Source organism: Neolamprologus brichardi, chromosome 7 (assembly GCF_056152115.1).
Source record: "Neolamprologus brichardi isolate AB-2024 chromosome 7, ASM5615211v1, whole genome shotgun sequence".
NCBI lineage: Eukaryota > Metazoa > Chordata > Actinopteri > Cichliformes > Cichlidae > Neolamprologus > Neolamprologus brichardi.
Window position 1 is genome coordinate 21,826,985 of NC_142110.1, and position 27,064 is coordinate 21,854,048.

A 27,064-nucleotide genomic window follows, 5' to 3' on the forward strand; every position below is an offset into this window, starting at 1 on the left:
ACGGATAATAGCTCCCTTTAATGACACTGCACTCTGGTGGAAAGTTTTAAAGACTGTCACCCTTTTCACCACACTTGGCATCACTGTGAATTATGCACCACGATGACTGCAAGACAAGAAACTAAGCCAGGAGAAAACAGGCTTTCCAGTTGCTGTTAAATTGCTTCTTTTTCTGGAATATCCATACCTTGGCATCAGTTTGATAATAGAAACAGACAAAAACAGTAACTAACTAACTAAAAAGAGTCAATATGGACATTTAGATCCAACTTGTAACTGTAACTACTTATATGCAAGCATTAATAAGTATATGTTAATGAGAGGGTTTTTTGGGAATCAATCTGAGAAACTTGCAATGTGGTAATAAGTTATGAGATTACTTTGTTAATTCTGATTCTGATTAATTATAGAATTTTAATAATCTTAACAAAAAAAAAATTCTGCTGAAAATAATCCTGTACAAGGACTGAAATGAAAATGGGTAAAAAAAACACAAAAAAACAGCAATACCAAAGGGGGGGAAAAGGACCTTCAGAAACCTGGAGAGCTACTTCTCAAGACCTCCTTTTAAAAAATTACAAGAAAGCCTCATAATGAGGGGCGACATATAGTATGTGTGAGCAACTAGAAGAAGTCTGGAAAGCTGGAAATCAGGAGTCACTCAGAAAGTCAATGACACTCAGAGAAAACATCCTCCACCAAGGTCGAGAGATGCAGCCACATTTTTATGAAGTTTTTTTTCTTTGCCTTTTCTTTACCTCTTGAACAAGTTTAATGAAAAGACTTATGGACTGAGCATGGCAAAGCCAAAAGTAAAGCAATCCTGGGTGGATTTGTCTGTCTGTCTACACATGCTGTGTGGTATTTTGTTTCCTCCAAAACTGAGCCAGCATTCACCCCCAGACAGATCTCAGACAGCGGGAGAAATGTTAACGGTACTGTAGGAAGGAATAACACCCGACACATAGACACACATGCAGACACACATGCAGACACACACTCAGCTGTATAATGTATCTGCAGACAGATACCTCTAATATGTCTGAAAATTTGAAAATTTGTCAGCTCACAGTAGCTCTCTTTTGGCCCATTCCAGAGGCTGTCACTCAGTAGTCAGTCAGCAAAGGCTTTGTGACTGTGAGCATCAGGTTTATTGGTTGTAAAGGTCTCTCTGTGGCTCCTTGGAAGGAACTGGGAGCATTCGGCCGCCTGTCTTGGGGCTTGTGAAAGCAGCACAATGAGGGTTCAGTGGGGACTTGCAACGGTTCTGCCTGTTTGACCGTGCTTCACGTCAGAGCAGTGGAAAGTTGAGAAAAAATAAGCAATGAGGTAGTTGGTGCTTGACAGATGTGAGTTTGTGATACTGAAGCTCATGTTGTTTGGCTGAAATTGTATCCTGCCTGGCTTTTCTAACCTAAAAAATAAACAGAAACAAAAAAAATATATATGAGAAGCTGCATTTAGATACTTCAGGAGTAAATATTTTTGTGTTTGTGTGATGTATTGATATAGTTGGACCTCAAATTAAAGTTTACGGTATGTCATTTAGCATTTGCTAATCAGTGAAAGGCACAAAATAAGGCTGAGGCTATTTGTAATTACATTTGCAGTTATTTAGTCATGAAACTGAGTACTGTGTCATTTTTATTTAGACCTGAATTAACTGAATTACATAACAAGTCAGTGTAACAAAAATGTTGCCGCAATTCACCCCGAGGAGAACATGAATATCTGTCAGTCTGTCTGTAAAAGAAGACTGTGGCCAGTGTGGTGTTACAGTTTGGATTGGGAGTACAGCTTTGAAGCCTGAGAGTTTTGCTTTTTGCCTGTCCTCATGTTGATTTTTAGAGGCAGATATGTCTGCATTTAAATAATAAAAATGGGTACTGAATTATCTGCTAGCTTGGAAGGCAGGAAACATCTGTAGACTGTGTAGACTTGTGTGTTTTGCTGCTAATTAGCCCTCACTTACGAGTGAAATAATAATATGATGTCATTTATCAAAATAACTGGTGCATGATACCCTATTCAGTAAGTATCAGTCCAACAATGTTTGATCCCCTACAATTGCAACAGCGCTTACCAACAGAAAAGTACTGTATACACAATAACTTTAATTCAACAGGTAACAGTTCAAACAAAGCTGAGAGGTCCAGTTTAGTGTGTTTTAGCCTAACAGCCAGTCCCTGAAGTGCCTTGTGTGTGGACCACAGATAAGTAAAAGTTAACTTTAAAAAGATTAATTATATAAAATTCACTCTTGTGGTCATAAAGTAGGATTTAGTGATAGAGATCAAAACAGTTTAACTATACATGGCTACAAACTGTATTCCTGCTGTAAAGTTGTTCATTTTAACACAGAGATCAATTGGGAGCCAGCCTTAAGTGACCATGTGAGGGACTGTTGGGCATGATTCAAAGTTACAGATGGCATACGCTAAACACATTTACAGGCAGACACGTGCACAGTGCAGACAATATAACAGTTTTGCTGAAAGAAAAGTCTTCATTAAACATTTATTTTTTCACAAATGAAGAACCTTTTGAGATGAATGATTCATACTTCCTACTCGCTGTCTGAAGTTATTTTAGCTCTAAACACATTTATGTGACCAGACACAGAGGGTCTTTCATTCCTCAGTGAGCATTTCTAAGTGATACTGCAGACTCATGATGGCCTATTTCCATTTTAGCTGATGCAATAAATAAAAGTGCTGGATATAATGAATAACACGGAGTATATGTGTACAGTCTGGGGAAAAAACTCAGCGGCATAGAGAGGCATAATTAAATCCTCAATTCACTCTAACACTTGTGTCACCACTTCACATGTATTTCTGGTCATAAGATTTTAAAAGTGTGTGTCATTTTATATCCCATTTTACCCGACTTGTGAACAATAAATAATGCAAAAATTGTAAACAGGCTATGAGCATGTACACAAATGTGATTACAATGTTGGCTGTTCTTCAGGTAACGATGACCCCCCTGTTTCTGCTGTGTGTGTCCTTACCACTCATCTGGGCAACAATATCTTCTGAAGACCATGATAGTAAGTGGCCAAAATTTAATTGCTCCTCTTAATGCCTCTTACAAACTTTTGACCCCTTAAAGATACTTTTTGTAAATACCCTCTGAAGAACTTTCACCACCAGGGGGAAGCATTTTACCAGCAGTTATATTAAGAGTTATGACCGTTAATGTTGAATGGGAGGAAAGTCCATGACAATTTTCACTGTTTAGGGTTTACCCACTCTAATAAAATAATTTATTTTGTACCAGATAGTCTACTAGTCAACCTTCTTTGGGCAAGACGTTTGCTAATTTATAGTCATGTTGTACTTATGTACCAACTTTGTGAACTTTATAAACCTTGATATATTAATCTTCTGATGGTCATTTTTGATTTGAATATGAATGATTCTGTTTGCACATTCAATTTCAGAGAGTGTTGTGTGCTGTTCGCCTTAGAGACCTTCAGTTTTTTAAAATTAAATATTGATTTGCTTTTAGAACAAAAGGGAAACTGTCTTATACAACACACCACAAACATACAATATTTCCCAAGAACATTACCCCAAACCCAAACTATACAAGTCCCTTTTCTCCCCCTCCACACCCCCCGCCCTCCCTACCAACACATATCACCTTTGCAGCATAACCATAACATTCCAATGACACTACAGGTTAACATAATGAGCAAGGAGGAAGGTACAGAGACCTTCAGTTTTGTTTTAGATTTCTGATACCTTTACCTATTTGTGATGACACGTCCCCCCCTTTACCCATTGGTCCTTAATAAGCAGTCAAGCCAGTGTCATTATTACGCTTTCGTGAGGTTTCAACCTTGTCAGTGCCACAAATTGGTTAATATTGATTCGTGGTCTGTGTTGTCTTATGTTTTGAAATGTCTCTTGTTGCTTCATCTGTCTTACTATTTCACACTTTGCATGAAATTTAACAGATGTTTATTGTGGTCCCAGATTTTTTGACCTGACTGCATCTCTGCACAGTATATTAAATTGCACCTCGAACAATTGTGCCTATCTTTATCCCAGATGTTGAAAGCACATTACATGTCAGCATCCCTGTGGAGATGCCTCTTCGTCCTCTCCTGGGGGGAAAGGTGGAGGTGCCATGTTACTTCCTGGATAAGAGCCTCAATGACACTGGAGCCCTGACCGTCGCCACACTCTCCCACCGCATTAAATGGACCTACATCACCAAGGACAAAGTCGACACCATCTTAGTGGCATCGCAGGGCAAAGTTGAGGTCAAGCAAGATTATTTGGACAGAGCGATGTTGGTTAACTACCCGCTGTTTCCCACTGATGCCACCCTGGAAATGACAGAGCTTAGGTCCAAAGATTCTGGCATCTACCGCTGTGAGGTGACACATGGCATCGAGCACAACTACGATACTGTGGAAATGCAAGTTCAGGGTACGATACGAAACCACTAACAGCTTTGTCTTTAAAAGGGTGTAATGCAGTAACCAATCATTGTTTGTGCCTGTTTCACTCAAAGTGAAAGTTGCCAACAATACACTTTGTTTTTATCTGAGAACTGCTGTTATGTGTCTCATAGGTATTGTGTTCCACTACCGTGCCATCTCCACACGTTACACCTTGACATTTGAGAAGGCCAAGGCAGCTTGTATCCAGAACAGTGCCACCATTGCTACCCTAGCCCAACTGCAGGCTGCATATGATGATGGATTCCACCAGTGTGATGCTGGATGGCTTTCTGATCAGACGGTCAGGTAGTGTTTACCGTTTTAACCATCAAATGTTGAAAATACTTATCACAGTTGCAGAAGATTGAAGAATAGCCAAGCACTCAATGCAGAGAGAGTACAAGAGTACAAGTAGAGCAGGTCCATGATGAGATTCTGTCTCTGTACCTGTACCTGTCCAAAATTATAAATCCTGTTTCACTTTGATGTTAGAAAAGTCCAGTAAGAGGTTTAATGCTTTTATCCTTAACAGCTTCAGAAGACGTCATGTTCAACCACTGGCTAAGATTTCAATGTGCAAATAAAGCAATGAAATTGAGAAAAGTATTTTGTATGTGGAGGTAAAATTCCATAGCAGTCATCATAAATGTTCAAATATTGGACTTTTTAACATTTTTATCCAAATCAGAGATGATAAAGCAGAACATGTTGTAAGATTTGCTGCTTTGAGGTGGAATTAATGGTAAATGGTAAATGGCCTGTATTTGTATAGCGCTTTTACTAGTCCCGCCTAGGGACCCCAAAGCGCTTTACACACCCAGTCATCCACCCATTCACACACTGGTGGAGGCAAGCTACAGTTGTAGCCACAGCTGCCCTGGGGCAGACTGACAGAAGCGAGGCTGCCATATCGCGCCTTCTGGCCAACACCAGTAGGCGGTAGGTGAAGTGTCTTGCCCAAGGACACAACAACCGAGACTGTCCGAGCCGGGGCTCGAACCGGCAACCTTCCGGTTACAAGGCGAACTCCCAACTCTTGAGCCACAGCAGAATTAGCTCAAGGCAGAATTAGCTTCTGCCTTAACCAAAAACTTCAGCTTAACCAAAAATTAAAAACATAAGAAAAAGAGGCACATAGAGTAGAAATTCACAGATAAGGGAACAAAATTAAAAGGTACAAAGAGACATACATCTGAAATACGGAGAAAGCAAACACAAGCTGGCAAACACAGAATTAGCCTCAGGCAGCTCTATAGTTCAACAACACAGGTTTTGGCATGAATGACTACAGTCAATTTAGAATCACCAGTTTACCTACCACAAATGTCTTTTAGTTTAAAACTGAAAGCAGGAAATGGGTGGATGGATAGTTAAATTTAAAAAGTGTCTACTTTGCTGGGCACAAAACCACTTAGAATATTTACCTGCAATACGTTTCTCAGTTATTTCTTTTCTTTCCTCAAGGTACCCCATCCATCATCCACGAGAACCCTGCTACGGAGACAAGAGAGAACTTCCTGGTGTCAGGACCTATGGGGTGAGAGACGTCAACGAGACCTACGACGTGTATTGTTTTGCTGAAAAGATGCCAGGTAGGCTAAGCAAACAAGGGCAAGTTTTCAAAGCTCCCCATGATTCACAGAAAACCTCATAGCATAAATAACTGCATCCGTTCACATCACTGTGCTTTCCTCTTTTCTTCTATCCTCCTTGCTTCCAGGCAGAGTCTTCTACTCTATGTCTGTAGAGAAGTTTAGCTTCTACGAGGCAAAAGATCAGTGTGCTAAACTTGGTGCCAGACTTGCCACCACAGGAGAGCTTTACCTCGCCTGGAAGAATGGTATGGACGTGTGTAATGCTGGCTGGCTGGCAGACAGGAGTGTACGATACCCTATCAACATCGCCAGGCCTCAGTGCGGAGGGGGCCTCCTGGGAGTGAGAACCATCTACCTGTTTCCCAACCAGACTGGGTACCCCTATCCAGACGATCGCTATGATGCCATTTGCTTCCAAGGCAAGTACTCTAGGAACTCTAGTACCCTAGGCTGGTATCATGTTCTTTTGATTGAAAGGTGTCTGTGGTCTGCTCCAAGCATATCAACCTGTACTGTGGCAAAACAACCCTACGTCTGATTCAAATCTCTAGAGCCCATAATTCCAAGAGGCCTGGTCATGGATGATTTTGTTTTTTTGGGGGGGTTTTCTTTAGCTGTTGAGTTATTTTTGGTTTAAAAACAGGTCACATTTGTATTATCACTGTCAGTAGATGCGAAAGTTAAAGGCACATCCCATTATTATATTTTGGGTACTTGGAGACCGACGTTTCCATCAAATGGTATGCTCTTGGGTTGAACTTGCAGAGGTGGCCAATCAAGCTACTTTTATATTGGTTTCCTTAGAGTTATAGTGTTTAAATCTATTCACTAACAGCAAAGAGACCCTAATACCTAGGTTTGAAACAGGTTTCACATCTCTTGCTTTAGGTTGTGATCACTAGCACTTAAAATGGCACTGCTCATTCTAATTTTGTCAAAGTTTTATGTTTAAATACTTCTATAATATCTCCTTTATGTTTTAGACACAGTTCCAAATACAAAGCACTGTTTGCTTATTTAAATGCAAATTATGAGAACATCAGTATTTCCCTGCCCTTATTCTTTTACTTGACTATATTGCTCTTATACATTTAATAAATATGTGAGGTGTTTTTCTAACTGTATGTGTAAATGTCTAGATGTGCTGACTACTAAGGCCATAATAATTTGTCAGTAATGCAATTTTATTTCCTTAGCCGATGAAGACAAAGATGCCGTGCCTGGGCAGACCACTCCATTCCCATACATTGTTACTGTGGCGCCTCCTGCTCAGGTGCCGGGCATCATCCCTTCATCTGAAGAAGAAGAGTCCAAAACTGGGGAAATAGTAACTCTGCCCCCACTACCTATACCTCCAAGTATGACAGATGTAGATGCTCCTATGGCTCCGACTGGTACGCACTTACACGTTATAATCAATAACAGCATCCTCTGGAACATTTTTTCCCTGCATTTTAATAGGAAATTTCAGAGGACTACAATACAAGTACAAAAAAGTGAGGTTGCCACTGTAATCCTGTAATCTTGTCCCAGGTGTGGTGTTCCACTATCGACCCATTACCGGTCGGTATACTCTAACGTTTTTGAAGGCTCAGCAGGCTTGCCAGAACATTGGGGCAGTCATTGCCAGTCCTCAGCAGCTGCAGGCAGCCTTTGAGAAAGGTCTGCATCAATGTGACGCCGGCTGGTTAAGCGACCAAACTGTCCGGTGAGACATGTAGCATAGATATATATCAAAATATACATTATCTTTGTCATACAGTACAGTGAGTTTTAGTTTGAAATGTTTTACATTGGACTCCGGATTGCAGCCCTCATAGTGACATCAAAAGAAATAAAAAAAATATGTCATATCATAATTTTTATTGTACAGCAAACCATGTCCTTATTAAACTGCATGTACACTCTCTTTCTTGCTCAGGTATCCAATTGTGTCACCCAGAGAAAACTGTGCTGGTAACCTTCTAGACCTCAAAGGAGTCAGATCCTATGGCCTGAGACCAGCCACTGAACTCTATGATGTATACTGCTATGTTGAACGTTTGACAGGTGAGGAGCTTTAATCACTCCGAGGACATCAAACTTCCACTTCTGTGTCCTCTACAACACTCTAGACAAAACTGTAGCATCTTTCTAACAGACTGTTTAACCACTTCTGACTGTTTGTACTTCCTGTTAGGTGTGGTCTTCTTCACCACTGACTATGGCAGATTCTCCTATGAGGAGGCTGTGCATCACTGTGAGAAACTTAACGCCACCCTGGCCACTCCTGGGGAGCTCTATGCTGCCTGGAATCAAGGACTTGACCAGTGCAGTCCCGGCTGGTTGATGGACCGCAGTGTCCGCTTCCCTATCACAACCCCCAGGTCTCACTGTGGAGGCAACCAGGTGGGAGTCCACACCATCTACGCCTACCCCAACCAGACAGGCTTCCCCAGTGAGGACTTGCAATATGATGCCTACTGTTTTAGAGGTAGGAATGGGTTAAGTGTGGATTCATTTATGAGCAAAAAAAGCATTAATTTCATTATTTTCACAAATAAACCATTGATTTTATATATTTCAGTTGCATTTTTTCTCAGAATGATTGCTTCATGTTTATTGAGGGTGAAGATTCTTTTTTTATTGCATGGAAAGACAGATTTCACTAAGGCTCATTTGAATAGAAAGATGCATTGTTAATCAGATGTTTAGTTGGCAATAAACCCTGAACATTGCCACTGTGAATCTTGGTGTGTGCTATTATACACTGGGAAGTTACATGGTTTGAATCAATTACTGTAGGATCAGTTGTTGATGGATACCTTAAAGATTGGAAAAGTAAAACATAATTGATAAAGAGGTAAACATGTGAAACAATATAGATGTGATCTTGTTGTATAGTCTGTAATGTTGATATTTGATGTTTTACACTTTTATTGTAATGATACTGAGACAATGTTTTATCTGCATGTTTTAGCCATCCCAGAAAACTTCATCTGCTCACTGCAATTTGTTTCTTTCAGCTGAAGTTCCCGTTGTTTATGTTAACAATGAAACCAGTGTAAATTTGACCACAGTGACTGAGGATGTTATCAACAAGACAAGAGCTATCACTGATAGCACTGGTAAGACACATGCATGCAAATAGCACTTTAAAATCCCTGCTCTTTTCTTGGCTTAGTATTACAGTTGTAATGTTTGGTATACAAAACAAAAACTCACAAAAATAAATGTAATATGGCCTTGCTTTCTACTGTGAATGCAGGTAAAATTTCTTAATGGAGATATTCTTCAATGTTCTGATTTTAAACCTTACTTTGTTTGCTTTTAGTTGCAACTACTGTAAACTACAATGAAACTGAAACCAGTACAAACATTACTGATATTGACTTTGTCAATGAGACCATCATCACACCTCAACAAGTTATTCCTACAGGTAAGACAGCCATAAACAACTTTGTCAATCAATTAAATCAACCGACTTAATGTTTAATTCTACCTATTAATGTCTTGTGTCAAAATTTTGATGTAATAATTTAATACCAGGACTCACTTTTAAAGTCGTGAAGAGTTTGAGATACTTATTGGAGTTATTTAAATACAAACAATTAATATATTAGGTATTTTGTTTTGTTGAATGTCACATATATGTGTTACTAAATTGTCTAGTAATCACTTCTAAAGCCATTAGAGTATAAGCCTTATATAAAACATTTCTTATTAGAAAGTAATACAATAGTTTTTGTCAAACTAAACACAACAGGTAACTTTTCTCACTAAGCTACAACAAACTAATTCTTGGATTCTTGTCTGGATTCTTACGATTCCCCACAGTCAAAACCATTCCGGTACCAGTTGATTTTTCGGGCTCTGGTTCAGCTGAACATTCAGCCAATGGAGATTTCTCTGGAGAGTCTGGCACCTCCACCTCCAGCGGTGATGGATCTGGGTCAGATGTGGAAGTCAAGTTTAGCGGAGACAGTGATGTCTTCTCTGGAGACCAGTCTACCTCTGGAGAACAACAGGAGGCAGAAAGGGGAAGTGTTGACATCTTCACATCTGGAGAACCTGGTAGTGCATCTGGAGATCTGGGTAGTGCATCTGGAGAACCTGGTAGTCCATCTGGAGATCTTGGAAGTGCATCTGGAGATCTTGGTAGTGCATCTGGATATCTGGGTAGTGCGTCTGGAGATCTTGGAAGTGCATCTGGAGATCTTGGTAGTGCATCTGGATATCTGGGTAGTGCATCTGGATATCTTGGAAGTGCCTCTGGAGATCCTGGTAGTTCATCTGGAGATCTTGGAAGTGCATCTGGAGGTCTTGGTAGTGCATCTGGAGAAACTGGCACGGTATCTGGATCTGGGGAAGGGTTGGACAAAGAATACTCTGGTTTCATTACATCTGGATCAGGTTTTCCCAGTGGAAGTGGGGACACCAGTGGCAGCAGTGGAGACTCCATAATAATCATGTTAGATGGAAAGATGGTGGAAGTTTTACAAACCCAGCAAAAGGCCACTGAGCAGGAACTAGGCCGAGCAGGATTTGATATCTTGGAATCAAGTGCATCTGGGTCAGGAGGTATGTCTGCATCAGGTTCCCAAGAGTTTTCAGGTCGCATTGACTTGACGGTCCTACCATCTCTGGAGAAAGAGTTGTCTGGATATCCCATTGGATCAGGGTTTCACAGTGGCTTTTCCAGTGGTTTTCCATCTGGTTTTTCTGGCAGTGGCTCTGCCTCTGGACACTCTTTGCAGCATCACGATGATGTTATCTACTTAACAGATGATGAAATGGTAGAAATCACTCTTCCAACACTGGTACAACATCCTGAGCAGGGCAGGGGTGTGGTGGAGATAAGTGGGCAAGGAAGTGGTTCAGGGAACAGCATTTTAGATCAAATCTTGCAGCCATCAGGAAGTGGCACCATTCTGAATTTGGAGGAACTGCAGATTTATTCAGCTTATGATCAATCAGGACATGAGGAAAAAGTCCAGGAGGGGAGCACACCCTACATCAGCCCAACCACAGTACCATCTGTGTCTTTAGTCACTCCTGCTGTTGTGGATGAGCCAGAAGTGAAGAAAGGTATGTTCTTTTTGTCTGTTGACATAGCCAACATTTTGGGAAAGAACCTTATTTATCAAGCAAAGTAACTGCATAATCACTCATGTTAAAATTAATGCCTATTATGTAGACACCAGTGATCCAAACCCATGGAGCTTAGAATCTGAGTCACTAAACAACAGCACGCAAAACTGAAAGAGTTGAAGAAGCCAGATATCTTTAGTGAGACGTATATTTGTTTATTTGCTTTTAAGATTTTTGTCCAAATGTGTGTAGCTGTGCAGGACTGTCCCGATGACTGGGTGGAGTTTATGGGCAGCTGTTACCGGCACTTTACAGAGAGAGACACTTGGGCTGAAGCTGAGAAACACTGTCAGGAACTCAATGCCCACCTGGTCAGCATCAGCTCCCAGGAGGAGCAGCAGTTTCTCATCTGTAAGTAATTGTTGGAAAGATGAGTGACCAGCCTTCGACATTATACAGGGTGGGCCATTTATATGGATACACCATAATAACATGGGAATGGTTGGTGATATTAAAGTCCTATTTGTGGCACATTAGTATATGTGAGGGGGCAAACTCCTCAAGATGGGTGGTGACCATGGTGGCCATTTAGAAGTCGGCCATCTTGAATACAACTTTTGTTTTTTCAATAGGAAGAGGGCCATGTGACACATCAAACTTATTGGTAATGTCACAAGAAAAACAATGGTGTGCTTGGTTTCAACGTAACTTTATTCTTTCATGACTTATTTACAAGTTTCTTTTTGTTCACAGCCATTAACATGTCGAATAGGTTAACACGTGAGAAGCGGATCGAAATTGTATTGATTGTATTAACCGGGTCATTGCAGCAGATTTCAATGTAAGACACCCTACGGGACCACCCATCTCCCATGCTACAGTTAGCAAACTGCTTGCTAAGTTTTGTGAAACTGGTTCAGTGTTGGATTTGCCAAAATGTGGACGCAAGAAAACTGTCACTAATGAAGAAACATCAGTGGCTGTCCTAGCTTCATTCAGCAAGAGCCCACAGCGTAGCACTCGCTGCATGTCACTGGAGAGTGGCATTAGTCGAACATCCCTTCGGCGGATATTAGCTACTAACAAATGGCACCCTTACAAACTCCAACTACTGCAGCATCTCAACGAGATGGATGCTTGTGCTGGCAATTCTCCTGCAGTGTTGCTATCGGTGGGTGAAGAGTGGGAGAAGAGGGTTGCATTGACAATCCAACACAATGGGCAGCACATTAAACACATTTTATAAGTGGTCAGAAACTTTTAAATAAGTCATGAAAGAATAAAGTTACGTTGAAACCAAGCACACCATTGTTTTTCTTGTGACATTACCAATAAGTTTGATGTGTCACATGGCCCTCTTCCTATTGAAAAAACAAAAGTTGTATCCAAGATGGCCGACTTCTAAATGGCCACCATGGTCACCACCCATCTTGAGGAGTTTGCCCCCTCACATATACTAATGTGCCACAAACAGGACTTTAATATCACCAACCATTCCCATGTTATTGCGGTGTATCCATATAAATGGCCCACCCTGTACAGTACTGTAAAGAAGTACTTGCTCCGTTCCTTATTTCTTAATTTCTTTGCATATTTGTCACCCTTACATGTTTCCAATCATCAAAGAAATTTTAAAATTAGTTAAAGATAAGTTGAGTAAATGCAAAAGGAAGTTTTTTAATTGATGATTTAATTTATCAAGATTAAAAAAGTACTTCCCTACGTGAAAAAGAAATTGCCTCCTTATGAAATCATGAATCATCAACATGCAAGCATACCACAATCTAAAGAAGCTGAAGAAAAGGTGGGAAACAAAGTCACTGACATCTATCCTGAAAGGGCCACAAATCCATTTCTAAGCCTGAACGATTGTCATTATTGATTAATTCTGCTGTCTACCAGAAAATCCTGAAATCAAGTCAAGTTAATTTATTTGCATAGCACATTTAAGTATAGTAGACCAAAGTGCTGCAAAGCAAGTAAAAAGTAAAGAAACAGTCCAAATGATTTAATCTGTGCCCTGATGCTCAAGTGCATTTGTGATATAAATATCAAGTATCCAAATACGTTTTCACAGGACTGTATTTGCTGTGAGACAAAAGTGGTAAACCACTGCATCACGTCACATCAAAGGGCTATTGACATAAAAGATAGGAAGGTTAAGTCATATTTGTTTAAAAGGCTAAACTGACGTTGTCACTTCCCAACAGCTAACGGTGAGGAATACCAATGGATTGGACTCAGTGACAAAGATATGCAGAATGTGTTCCACTGGACAGACGGGAGTCCCCTGGTGAGTTTGGTTAGAGATTCAGTTGTGTACTCAGGAAGCCATAACCTTGACAAACCTGATCTTTCTTAATCATATATATTTTTATGAATTTTATGGAGATTTTGTATAGCTGGAGAATTCTTACTTTTTACTTAATTTTAAAGTTTTGTATTGGCAAAATATTGTTCTGTAATCCTTTTAGACCTTTGAGAACTGGAGGCCCAACCAACCAGATAACTACTTTGACTCTGGGGAAGATTGTGTGGTTATGATCTGGCATGAGGGTGGACAGTGGAATGACGTGCCCTGCAACTACTACCTTCCCTTCACCTGCAAGACCGGACCCGGTCAGTTTACTTGATTAAACATCTTCATTACTAAAATGTTTAGCTTTCTGTTTTTAGAGGTAATGTCAGTGAGGTAGCTTTATTTCCAGAAATCATAACTGAAAAACATTGCAAGCACAAAACTCTTGATGCGCAGTAGGGATGGGAATTGATAAGTATTTAGTGAATCTGATTCCATTATTAATATAACTTTTTCTTAAAAATAATGCAGGAGTCCAAGGAGAAAGCAATTCCTCATACGTTTCTCCGTAAAATGACCCGAAACACACTGTCTCACAATTACAATTTAACAATATAAAGCTGAGGCTATAGTCCAACACACCAACACAAATCTCTATTCCAATGAGGACACACATACAATCTTTTTCTTAGCATTTAGATTCAAACACAAAACTGACACCACAAAGCGAATATGAAAAGCTGAAGTTGTGTTATCAGCATAATGCAGTTGTTTCTGTCCTGAATACAGTCTCCACTTTACCATCTCGCTCTTGTCATTTTGTGCAATAAAAATAAAAGTATCCACGTTGGAGACTGCACCACTTCCTCAGGCACACAAAATCAAATGAGCTGACTGCAAGTGCAAGTGGACTCAATAAGTGGGATCTGTAGGCAGGCACGCAAGCGATTCCAAGGAATTAGACTACTGGGAACCAATTCTGTATACAAGAACTGTTCTCGATTGTCATCCGTAATCAGTCATGTTAGCCATGTTTTAGAGTGAACCAGGAGCCTCGATTACACTATGATAACACCAGACTTTATTTAAAATTGTTAGCTCATTGAAATATTGTTTTTGTTTTCATTGTTTATTTATCTCTGTCAGTCATGTGTGGCCCTCCCCCTGAGGTGGAACATGCCCAGCCGATGGGGAACATCACGCCACGCAGCCCTGTCAACTCTATAGTCCGCTACCGGTGTGACGCAGGCTACAAACCGCGCCACCTGCCTGTCATACGCTGTATGGACGACGGACAATGGACAGAGCCGCAAGTGGAATGTACAGAAGGTGATTTATCATCCGTTTCTAACTTGAACCCAAAAGAGTTGGGCCTTACAGTCACAAAAAGAAAAACAAACCTGGCAGACTAACATAAAAAAGACAAAGGCCTAAACATAATAAAACAATGCATTATAATAAAATTAAAATTAGTTTTTTGTAAGACCCCTGATTGAAGACACTTGAACAAGGAACCTTTACAGTTCTTTGGATCTGGCTGAGTTTGTAGTTGTGTGTTAAATAGTTATGGCACAGTTTCAGGGAGCTGCTCTGGTTATGGCAGCAAAGTGATAATGGAAGTGATGCAGCTCTTAAGGATAGGCCAGAGTCACTTGTTTTTCTTGAAAAATATAATTATACAAAATAATTAAAAGACCACAAAAAAATGTTTGGAGTCTAAATAAAAAGCAAGCGATGGCAAGTTTAGTTAGAAAATTGCAATCCCAGACTATGGGTGCATCAGACTAACACACATGCCTGCTAGTTAGTTACTGTATCCAGTAATAAAATACTTAATTTTGACAACTTTCAATACTTAAATTGTACAGCTACACAGAAAAACATATTATTAGTTAGATATGTGTAATTATAATTCCCCAACAGCGCAATCATTGTGGGAAGACCAAGGTCAGTTAAAGTTTAAAAGTGTGAGTTAATTAGCTACAGTCACCAAAATTGCTTTTGTATCAGGGTGTTAGCAAGTTTATTTTTGGATTAATGTTTGCATTTGAACATGTGGATTTATGGGAAGTGACTGTTTTTTAAAGCCAGCTTCAAAATCTAATACGCATCTGTGCCAAGATATTAATTAATCTCTTGCATGAAGCATAGCCTGAAATCTGTATTTTAAATCTTTATGCAGTACTTTCTAAATGTAGACAATACACACCACCCTTGTAAGAATCATAGTTTGTAAGTTACAGGGCCGATTGTCCATTTCAACCAAAAGAAATCACTAAAATGACCTTGAAAACCTTGTTGGATGTAAGACAAATTTTAACATATTGTTAACATGACCCCACTCTACACCCCTACCAACAAATTCATTCAAAACATTTTGAGCTGTCATGTTTACAGATGCATGGAATGAGATATGGAATCAAACTGAATTAAACCTCTAGCTCTGGGTGTTCCTAGTGTTTTACAGAAAATGTATATCTCAAGTGAGGCAGGAGTAATGTTTTGTGCACAAAAAGTGTACCTCCAGTAACACTGACACTCTACCATTACACTGATAAAGATTTTCTGAAATTCATTTCTTAACCACACCACTGACTGCACGATAATTCTTAAAGTCTTCTGGCAGCTCATATTTATCTGATGAGCATGTGTACCTTTTCTTCTGCTCAGCTGGTGCCAGCCATAACAGGCTAAACAAAAGATCCCTCAGGAGAAGAAGTAAAGGAGTGAGCACCCCGTGGGAGCAGAGGAAACTGCCCTGAGCAGCACTGAAAGGACATACAACAGAGAGCCACAAAGGACCCCTCGTGTAAAGACGCATGGACACCAATGCAAATGCCTGACCAAAAAGATAACATGCCTTCCCCTACCATGGATATTCACCAACTGAAGCACATTTAGACTGATAGTGTAACTAACTGATGTTTTCGGTCTTTAACAGTCACTCGTCAACTTCTTAAGGCACTTTTCTTTGTATTTATAACATTTAATTTATAGCTATTATCTGGTATTTAAAAAAATCTTAACACAAAATATTTTCTGCAATGTGCTGCCAGCACTGCAGACAAGGTCAGTCAGATGAAACTGTCCGTCAGTCAAGAGAGGCTGAAGAGTAACATGCAAAGTCCAAAACAGCCCAGTACATGTGGTTGACTCTCTGAAGTCAGATTCATTGCTAGTATAGGGTAAGTGTTTTCCAAGATCTGTGTTTCTTTTCTTTTTCTTTCTTTTTTTGTTTTTGGATCTAAAGACAGAATCTGAGTGATTCGGAGAACTGAAACAAACCTTTTTTTTTTCTTTCAATCTACATAGACCAGCACAGTGATGATTAAATCATCTGACTGTGACAGCCGTTCAGAATGCAGTAAAGTCATATCATCTGAATTGAGGAGGCTTTGAAAATTTGAATTTTTTTTTCTCTTAAATATAAGTAAAGTCTTGGCAACACATTGGTACAAAATAAATCAATTCTTTAATCCTGTAGACCTGTGGTTCTCAAATTGGAAAACACAAAGGTTCCAGCCCCCAAAAAAGTCAGGATTATCACACCAGCTAACTCTTGTTTCATTTTTTCCATACTAATATTTTTAAATACATTTTAAAATCAAAACAAACAAACAAAAACAATAAACAATAAAAAAAAAAACATTCTTTCATTATAGTTTAAATTCAGTTTGACTATAGTTTGTCATCCATCCAGTGCTGCCATAATTTGAAATCATCTTTCAAGCCTTAAATGATTTTGTCACAACCTCCTCAGTGCTAACACATCACCACAGCTTCAGATATACTGAAATGAATGTGCTGTTGTATTTGGTAACGAGAAAGTTCATGATTGAAGTGCAACAATCCTGGACTGAAACAGCAGGCACTCATGCACTTTGGAAGTTTTTGCTCATTTATTTGCTTTTCATTTGAATCCAGTGCGCCTTAAATTAAAAAAATAAAAAAAATAAAAAAAGTCACCTCAAAAACTACGCGACCTGCCATCTGCTGGTGGAAAAGATGCTCTTATTGTCTTTAAAGTTGGGTAGATTTCTTAAAGGCAGTCCTTAACTTCTGTTGTTGTTTTTTTTTAAATATATTTCTTACTGTAAATATTCTCAGCAGAATTCTCTGAACAGCAGGATCTGTCATAACTTACAACGCGCACGCAGTTTAATTGTTTTGATTTATTCATCATCTACTTTTTTGTCAGGTTGTTAGTTAGTTAACTGGAAAGTTACACATATGCATCACCAAACACATGGGCGTTTGACAGCCACCAGTACAGAGGAAGAAACAGGCTGTTTTTTTTCTTTGGTTTGTTTATTTTGTGGAGGTTTCTGGCTGTGTGTCAAGTAACAGGGTATTATCGACAGACATTCTTAAAAAGAATAAATTAGAAGCAGCAGAAATTATGAAAAATAATGACATGTAGGGTTCGTTTTGGGGTGGATGAAACGATTCTGAAATGTTGACCATGACCTGTTAAGGTCAAGATTTGCTTCACCTCTGAGACATTGCAGTTATTTTAGTGCATATGTGACCTTTTACAGATCAGCTCACAAACACTGAAACCTCTTAGTCGCTCATGGACACGCATCCAAAAGTAGATCACGGAACTCACAAAGCAAATGCTTACACATTTTTAGGTTTTTTTAAATAACATTCAATTATATGAATGAAATCCATTGATGCTCCCTCTGTACTGCAGTACTGTACATAATATGTGCAAAGCTCAACCTGAAGAGTGAGTCTGTTTCAGTGTTTGTGAACTACTGGTTCTTCCAACAACTGAAATATCTTAAGAAATAAAGTAAAATGATCACATAAACGTAAATTTTGCTGTAACTGTTCAGATCCCAACTTCTGATGTGAACATACAGTATACCGTAATGTGCTGTACGGAATAAAACTTGGAATCATCTGTCTCCTGGAATTTGTGTCCTATGCTTAACGATTCAAGAGTCATCAACATTTTCTATGTTTGAAATTTTTTTATTTTTTTTTTTGGTCGTTTTTATGGAAGCATCCTTCCCTTAAGCGGTCGAATTTGAGGTAAAGTCTCTGGAGCCAGAGGCACAACCTGGCATACAGTTTGTTTTTACCTTCCTGTGGAAATACACTGTGAAAAAAAGCACACGATAAATAGCTCCTTCATCGGCCACTACAGCAGCTACCTTCATCACTGTAGTCACAGCAAACAGATCTGCTCTGTGTATTTCTACCAGGCAGTGTAGCTGTGTGTATATTTCAGGCATGTATACACATCCGTGTGGTGAGTCTGCCTTCGTGGTTACACGATACATATGTGTGCATTGATCTGAGTTGTACGTTCCAGCCTGTGCAGGCATGAAATCTGTATGTGTCCACTCAGGTAAATAGGATGTGTTTCTAAAATCCAGTGGCAGCATAGTCACTAGAACGTCTGTTCCCACCCACATGCAGGAGGGCGTAGCGACATGTTTGACTCCACTCATCTAAAAGCACATAGTGCCCAGACAGAGTGGCGCATGTTAGCTTTACATAAGGTGCCTGTTTTATACGGCTCAGGAACCCATTTCAACTCTCCCGTTTGAAGAGTAAAGTGAAACTGAATCGGCACCTAGTGAGCAGACTTCTTAGTAGTTGTTTGCAATCTACAACAAACAGGAAATTCAATGAACAAATCATAGAAGGTGTTTCAGAGTTGCAAATCACACAATATTAAAGGATATCCAAAATATTGAAACATAACTAAGAACCACTCATTGCCTTTCACACTTTCCTTATTTTCTGTCATATATATATATCTACATCTATATGTATCTATATAGATATATATAGATATGAAGTGGGGGAAATGATTACTTGGTCCCCTGCTGAATTTGTAAGTTTGCGTCATTGATTTGCTCATTTACAATGAAAAAAATTTAATCTGATTTTTATGGTAGTTACAATTTAATAAAGAAAGATAAAATACCTACTCAAAAATCCAGAAAAAAATGTGTTACATAAAAGTTAATACATTTATTCGCATGTCACTGAGTGAAATAAGTATTTGAACCAGACAGAGTTCAGTCTCCCACTGATTGGCTGTGTCTCACATCACAATCAATAAATCATCAAGTATAGATAAAGCACAACTGTCCACAGAAAAATGCTGAGTATGATCCAAAGAACACCATCCCCTCAGTCAAGCACAGAGGTGGAAACATTATCCTTTGCGGCTGTTTTTCTGCTAAGAGTACAGGACGACTTCATCACATTCAGGAGCCAAAGTTGGGACCACATACCGTAAAATCTTGGCCGAGAACCTCCTTCCTTCAGAGGTCTAAAGATGGATGCGTCTTCCAGCATGACAATGAACCAAAACATACTGCCAAGGCAACAAAGAAGTGGCTAAAGAAGGACAAGTTAAGGTCATGGAGTGGCATAGTCACCAGACACTCGGCCTCAATCTTACAGAAAATCTATGATACGTATGCAAACCTGGTGAACACCTATAAAAAACATCTTCCTACTTCCAGCGGTTGCCATCAAGGGTTTCTGCACCAAGTACTAAGTTGAGTTTTCCGTTGGGGATCAAATACCTTTTTCTCTTAATGACATGCAAATAAATTTATAACTTTTATATATTTTGTGTGTTTTCTTGATTGTCTATCTCTCTCTCTTAAAATGAAACTACCATAAAAATGAGAGAATGTTCATTTCTTTAAAAGTGAGCAAACTTATTTCCCCTTCTGTATATTCCTTTAATGGTACATGGTAAATGGCCTGTATTTGTATAGCGCTTTTACTAGTCCCCTCTAGGGACCCCAAAGCACTTTACACACCCAGTCATCCACCCATTCACACACTGGTGGAGGCAGCTACAGTTGTAGCCACAGCTGCCCTGGGGCAGACTGACAGAAGCGAGGCTGCCATGTCGCACCATCGGCCCTTCTGGCCAACACCAGTAGGCGGTAGGTGAAGTCATTGCCCAAGGACACAACGACCGAGACTGTCCGAGCTGGGGCTCGAACCGGCAACCTTCCGATTACAAGGCGAACTCCCAACTCTTGAGCCACGATCGCCCTTTACAGCACTAGATGCTCATAATAAATAAAGCCAAAGTTTCAAATGATATATGAGTATGTGTAAAGGTAATCTGTGAGTCAAAGACCTATGAGCTGCTTCACACTGTCCTAAATGTTCAGCTTCTAACACTCTTTTTCTATTCTGCGTGAATCAACACCACATCGCGGTGGAGGGGTTTGTGCAAGATTTCATGAGTTATGGCCAACTTGCCCCTGATACGGTCTCCCATGTCTCCCTGGCAGTGGGGCCGAACAAAGAGTGATTCAGCAAATCCTGGTGAGTGGAACAAATCAAGGGTCCAGTGTACCCTGCCTGGACATGGTTACTGAGGTCCTACCATCAGGGGAAGTGGTATTCTACATACACCGTTGACAGTGGAGATGGGACACTCCTGACTTCGACCGAGAATATAGTTAGGAAGAACACCTTTAGGAGATCCACAGTACCATGCCTTCTTTACTGTAAGCATAGTCTGGGGAGGAAGTGGAAAAATCACCCATCACTGGTGTTGAAATCGCTGATGTAGTTAAACAATTGAAAATGTTAACGTAGGTTTTTAACAGCGGGATTTAAAGGAATTTGTTTAAGTAACACCACCCACTTAAAAAAAATGTTATTCAAATGAAAGTGTATTCACAGCAGTATTTTTATTAGTTTGTAGAAAGTAGTACAAATGCACAGACATAATGAAAACAAAAAAGGTATGTTTGTATGTAAATATTCTTTGACAATGAACATAAACAGGGTAGTGTAATACTGAGAACCAGAACTTCCTCCTCCAACAGAGAACACAATTCTTAATCAGCCTTTAAAAATAAAAAGAAACACATTATATTTGTATAAAATGTTCAAATGTAAGACAGAAAACTGTGGACCAGCTGGAAAGATCTTAGAGGGGAAAAAAATCTACTCCCTTAACCATTAAGATGCTCCACAAAAGTCTGTGGTTGTGGTATAAAGCTATTACAACTTGTTATTTTTTAATCTTTGTATTGTTTTGGTTAAAGGGTCAGTGCAAACTTCTGAATTATATGGTTGAGAGCTATGATTGGACACCAGTGAAATAATTTGGATGGGAAGATGACTTTTCTGAGTCTGTACACCTTCCCTGAGCTTGAAATGAGTCATCAAATGAATCAGTGTTGGTGGTGGATCAATGTCAAAAACCTTCAACCAAATTTCAAAATAGCTGCAGAAAGTTTAAAGTTAAATTAGCAGAGATGGAAACTGACAGCACAAATCATTTAATTGCAGGAATAAACAATGGCCTTGTGCATTTTACTGCAAGATTTTGCTGTGATTGAGACATGTTGCACTTAGTGGCAAACAGTATATGAACATTTGCTTGTCTGGGTACTTTCATGTTGTTTGGTGTCAGGCTGAGTTTATGGTCAAACTTCCTCACTGCAGGTCAAATAAATGGTGCCTCCAACTATAATGCCACCACTGGGACTTTGGCAATACCTAGCACAATGGGTGAGCCTTGAGACAGTGGTGATAACCCCAACTAACACCTCTGAGATAAACTGGAAACCCAGCTGTGACCACAGACATATCACCCTCTGTTGTGTACTAAACAGGAACAACTGTCAAATGGATAGTGACAGGTGTGATGGAAAAAGAGTGATGGAAAAAGAGTGAATGCTCTTGCAGCAACATAATAACACCCATGATTTTGGATTTACATGTTTAACAATGACATGTCGGCAAGACTGATGTCCACAGTTAGTTTAACAGTTGCTTCATGGTCAATTGTGTCATTGGTCTATTTGAGATGGAGAGAGATAAACCAAATTCCATCACTTTAAAATAGCTCAGAGAGGAATAAACTGGCTAACTGCTAATTTGCATCCAGGCTATATCTAATGCTAACCTCTCAAGCAGAGCTTTAACCTGCTTCACTATTAGTATGGTTTAATTTGTCCCGCGTTAAAACAGAGCATCTACCGATAACAGTAGACACCGAATTTCAGGTACTGAGGGGGGAACCCAAAACTACGCACACCTGGTTGTGATGGACCACAGTTAGCCCGGGCCTTTGTGATAGGATAACGGACACTTCCATCAGCCAACCAGCCTGCATCACAGTGGTCCAATCCCATCAGCTTCCATGCAGCATACAGCTGGCCCACTTTGGCAATCTGACTTCCATCACTGGAACAAGCCTGGATCGCTTCAGTGAAGTTGAGCTTGGTTGTGTTCTCTAAGAAGTAAACTGTCCCTATCCAGAAGAGAATAATCATTGAAGAAACTGTAATGACATGGAATTTTTAGATGTAAAAAAATGAACTCAAACATGCTCATACTGACCCTTAACAGACGCAGCGAAGCAGAAAGCGTCATATCGGTGAAGGACACGGTCTCGTTGTCCATAGCTCCGTAGACCAGGAGCCAAGTTCTTGCCCCCACAACCATCACGTGGGATTGTGATTGGATACTGCACTGTGCCATCAGCCAACCAGCCAGCATTACACCAGTCTAGCCCCTCCTCCCATGCTGTAAAGAGCTGCTCAAATGTAGCCAAAGTAGCGTCCTGATCCTGGCACTCTCTTTGGGCCCTGAAGAAGTTATAATGGTAGCGTCCTTTCTGAGAGTAGTAAGGAAACACCACACCTGTATGTGAAGGAACAATGTATTACAACAGTTTGTCAATGAGTACATTTCTTTTTAATTCAACATGATCAGAAAACCCCAAAATACAACTCAAATAATTCTCATTTCAAATCTTAAGTATATTCTGAAATGTAGAGTTTCGAAAATCCTCTTTTTTTTCATTAGTGACTGGCAAAAAAATAAAGTCAGCATTTTTTTTTGCAAATTAAAAAAAAGATTGTTGGATGGAAATAGGTTACATTTTACTCCCATTTATAAAGTGCCATTTCACATGAAAACACCTCCAAGTAGGGTAGTAGTCCCCCACAGCAGTCATGAACAACGCAGAGTGGGCATATTCCACCCTGGCCTCAGATGTGGAAGTGCTATTTCTCCCCCCAGCCGCTTCACACACAGCTCAAACTGGAGCCTATCATTTGATTATGAATCCTCTCTTAAGCTTTCACTTTGTTTAACAAGTTAACGTTTATCACAAACTTAGTCTGCATAAAAATAACAAAACTGCAAGTTCAGAAGTGAAACACCAGAGACTCTGCAGCAGCAATTTTCCGTCCAATCTGATACTAGATACTAGATGAAACTAGATACTGTTAATCTATTTGATGATTTCAAATACTATTCCGATGCTGGATGTCTCTGGTACTCAGGACTGTTGAAGGCCCTAAAATAATATGCATAATCTGCTATTCTATGGTAATGTGATTAATTAAATATTTGTTTTGCAATATGTACTGTTGGACATCAAACAGAACTTGATACTGGGCTCAGATTTTAAACCCATTTATTGAAAATTGCTCATTCAGCATATAAGACTTGGGCTTCATTTCACTTATTTTGTACATTTTATATGGTCCTATGGAAATGTTTTCAAATATAAAATTAATTCATAATTTAGGAAACAAGTAATAATTTACTTTTTTGCTATTAGAAGTACCATTATTATTTGGAAGCGTAGAGCCTAATCCAGCTATACGGTAGGGTGAAACCATAGAGAGGTCTCCATTCTAACACAGATGATTGATTTGATTGATTTATGGTTTTACTGAGTTCTGCTCCCTCTTGCTCTTGGAACCAAAAGTCCACAGCATTTTTTGTGGCCCCCACAAGGATTAATCCAACCTGACTCACTTTGAGGCCCAAACTCATTGATGCAAACAAAAATCTTACCCCGTAGCTCCAGATCCACTGTCACACTGTCATCCTCCAGGCCATCAATCACTTCACAGCGATATCTTCCTGTGTCGTTGACCTGTAGCTCATTGATTACTAGAGACATGTCCCCTGGCGCTGAGCGTCGCAGGCGCACGCGGCCACGGAAGCTGCCGTAGCTGCGGTGGCGGCTTCCCATGGCAACCATAACCTCAGTCTCCTTGAAGAAGGCATCAGCAGAAACTTGTGGAGTCATGGTGTTGGCAGGCAACCAGGACCATTTGACACGGGTCTTGCGTGGTTTAGTCAGTTCAGGCTCATAGTGGTAGTGACACGGAAGGGTGACAGTGCTCCCCCTAGTGGCTGACACTGAAGACTGAGGGGATTCCACGTGGAGACGAATCCCATTAAAATAGACTAGAAAAGTCAGAAGAAAGACAACATGTTAAAAGGCCGAATCAAAGCAAACAGAGCTAGTCTCAATGGAAGGTTTTTATCAAAATTTACCACCATCACAGCAAAATAAACTTGTACCTTCCCCCGTTGTCCTCCTGTATGAAGTCTATGAAGGTCAATTGTGCCTTCACCCAAATGGTTTATATGATTAGCCTGTATTTTACAGATAAAAACTATGATAATCAATGCACAGTCGGCATGCATGTTTACCATTTGCCAAATTATTTTGAGTTTCATAGTAACAATGCAAATCTGATTACACGATACTCAAGTCTGTAAAATCTGTTTAGAGTTACAGAAACATGGATGTGTTTACCGAAATGTGGAGAAAAAGAAGATAAAAGAATATTCCAAAAACACATATTACATGTAACACAAACACACATTGCTCACTTCTAACAGTATTTGTTTTGTTAGCCCTGGATGACTGCCTGTAAATTCATAAATTACAGCTGTTTTCCCACATCCTAATTAGTGCCGACGAGCTGTGTGTTGATGCGTGTACCACAGAATGTGTTAATCATGTCCACACAAACACACGGACAACCTACTCTCTCCGTGTCCATTCCCGTTGCTGATGTCCTGGTAGTGAAAGCCGTTCGTGTAGCCGAGGATCCTGCCCTGACAGCCCGGCAGCAGCAGGAGATACACGCAGGTGACCAGAAGGAGGCGCAGTAGACTGAGCATGGCTACTGCGGTCTGCAGCAAAGCTCATTCAGCTCCTTCAGCTTAAAAACTGTCGAAAATACCCAACAGGACTATCACAATTAAGCTGAGCGCCACAGATTAAACGCTCTCAAACGATCTATTTGTGTATGTGTTTGAGAAAGTTACACACTATCGGTTAAAACGCAAGTCAGAATAAATTAATAAGATTCATTAGGAAAGTTTGATTATTCGCGTAGAAAAAAAACTGTCTGCGAAACACTTTCAATGTATTTGTGTAAAAGTACTCTCATTGATCCTTTCACATTTCTTGGCGTCAAATAAAGCAAATACACAGACTGAAGAGACGGAAGAAACTTTCCCTAACAGCTCAGTCGTTAGACAAATGCCGACAAATCTCTCATCGTATTAGCTTAAACTTTCCTGAGTAACAGAAAACTATAAGCCTTCTTTTATCTTCACGAAAACATTAAAGGTTTCAGCTCTGAAATGATTAGTACAAACCGGCTATGTATAAGTAAAGCCTTCTGTTTTACCACCTGAATAAAAAATAATGTTCATGGGACCCGTTATAAAATACAAAAATAATCCAAATCTCACTCACAGAAAAGCAGTTGTCCGCTGAGCGTGTCTTCGCTTCACTTACTCCTCATCCTCTGTTTCTGCTCACCGGATCGTCCTACCAGCCAACCAGTCAGGGGGAGCGCGCGCCAACGTCACGAGCTGAGGCATCCCCTTTGAAGTGAACGGCGCTCTAGCAAAGACCTCATCACCGATGAACCAATGAGATCGTCCTGCAATGGAGACACCGTCGCCGCATCACGTTATAACTTTTTCTACCGACTCTGACGCGTCAACACAAGTTGAGTGCCAAACTAATGCTAGTGCATGCAGCCTAGTTTGCCTTTGCAAGTGAGCCAAACTGCTAAATCCATTGCTCAAAAGCCTTTATTATAAAAGAGAATATGTCTGTGTGTAAGTATAGAGAAACTGTTTTCATATTAAATGGAAAATACATTTGGAAAGTTGGGTCAACTCAAGTGAAGTCATCGATTTTAAAATAAAACGCGAATAAACATGTAAAAGCAATCAGAAGACTTCCTGGTTTAAAGCACAGAAAACAAAAACGGGTTTTAAAAAGGTTGGGATGTGATCGTGATTTACTACTGCAAAGGCCTGATCTTCACCATGTTTTAACTTTGACACCGTGAAAACTATGAGCATCTGTTTTGCAGACTTCAGTGATCTAAAGGGAGTGTCCAGAGTTAAAAGACCAGGGCGTCGACGAGGTATCAGCCTCGCATGTTGCAATAAATGTGATAATATCCAACATGTTTTGATTGTAATCCCTTCATTGCACCTCTTAACTTCCCAGATTTCCTTCGGGGGTTTCATTTTAGCTTCCACTTAACTCCTTTCCTCCACTTTAAGTTTAATTTTGCCAATTTTCTGTGTCCTAAAAGTAACAACTAGGCCACATTAATATTGTTAAAAAGAAATTTAAAAAACAACGCTAGCTTTCTAAAGTGCCTTGGATTAGGAGCAATATTGTAGCCTACTGTTATAATATTTCTTTTTCAACTTAATTACTTTTAAATCAAACTTCTTGCTTTATTTTTATTTTATTTTGTAGCATTTTATCTGTCTAACCTTAAGTAAACCTGAGTAGTGAAGCAGTTTTGCTTGAGAGAAGTTATCCAGTAAGCAGTTCAAACATTT

At 39.8% G+C, this 27,064-nt stretch overlaps 2 protein-coding genes across 2 annotated transcripts; one reads left to right on the forward strand and one right to left on the reverse strand.

Annotated features, from left to right (window-relative positions):
* The first annotated feature begins 2,928 nt into the window (after positions 1–2,928).
* Positions 2,929–18,333, forward strand: acanb (aggrecan b). Its single transcript, XM_006782417.3, has 17 exons — positions 2,929–3,052; positions 4,059–4,442; positions 4,588–4,762; positions 5,921–6,048; positions 6,177–6,470; positions 7,248–7,445; positions 7,585–7,759; positions 7,973–8,100; positions 8,231–8,524; positions 9,057–9,158; positions 9,365–9,469; positions 9,868–11,118; positions 11,374–11,532; positions 13,332–13,414; positions 13,596–13,740; positions 14,567–14,749; positions 16,091–18,333. The coding sequence occupies exons 1-17, from the start codon at positions 2,929–2,931 to the stop codon at positions 16,180–16,182; spliced, it is 4,020 nt and encodes a 1,339-aa protein (XP_006782480.2). The 3' UTR covers positions 16,183–18,333.
* Positions 18,334–21,105: 2,772 nt separating this feature from the next.
* Positions 21,106–26,031, reverse strand: hapln3 (hyaluronan and proteoglycan link protein 3). Its single transcript, XM_035915802.2, has 5 exons — positions 25,950–26,031; positions 25,231–25,415; positions 24,242–24,640; positions 22,772–23,074; positions 21,106–22,682 (listed from the first exon to the last, which is right to left on the reverse strand). Exons 2-5 carry the CDS (start codon positions 25,364–25,366, stop codon positions 22,405–22,407), a joined length of 1,116 nt encoding a protein of 371 aa, XP_035771695.2. The 5' UTR covers positions 25,367–25,415; positions 25,950–26,031; the 3' UTR covers positions 21,106–22,404.
* Between the last annotated feature and the right edge of the window lie 1,033 nt (positions 26,032–27,064).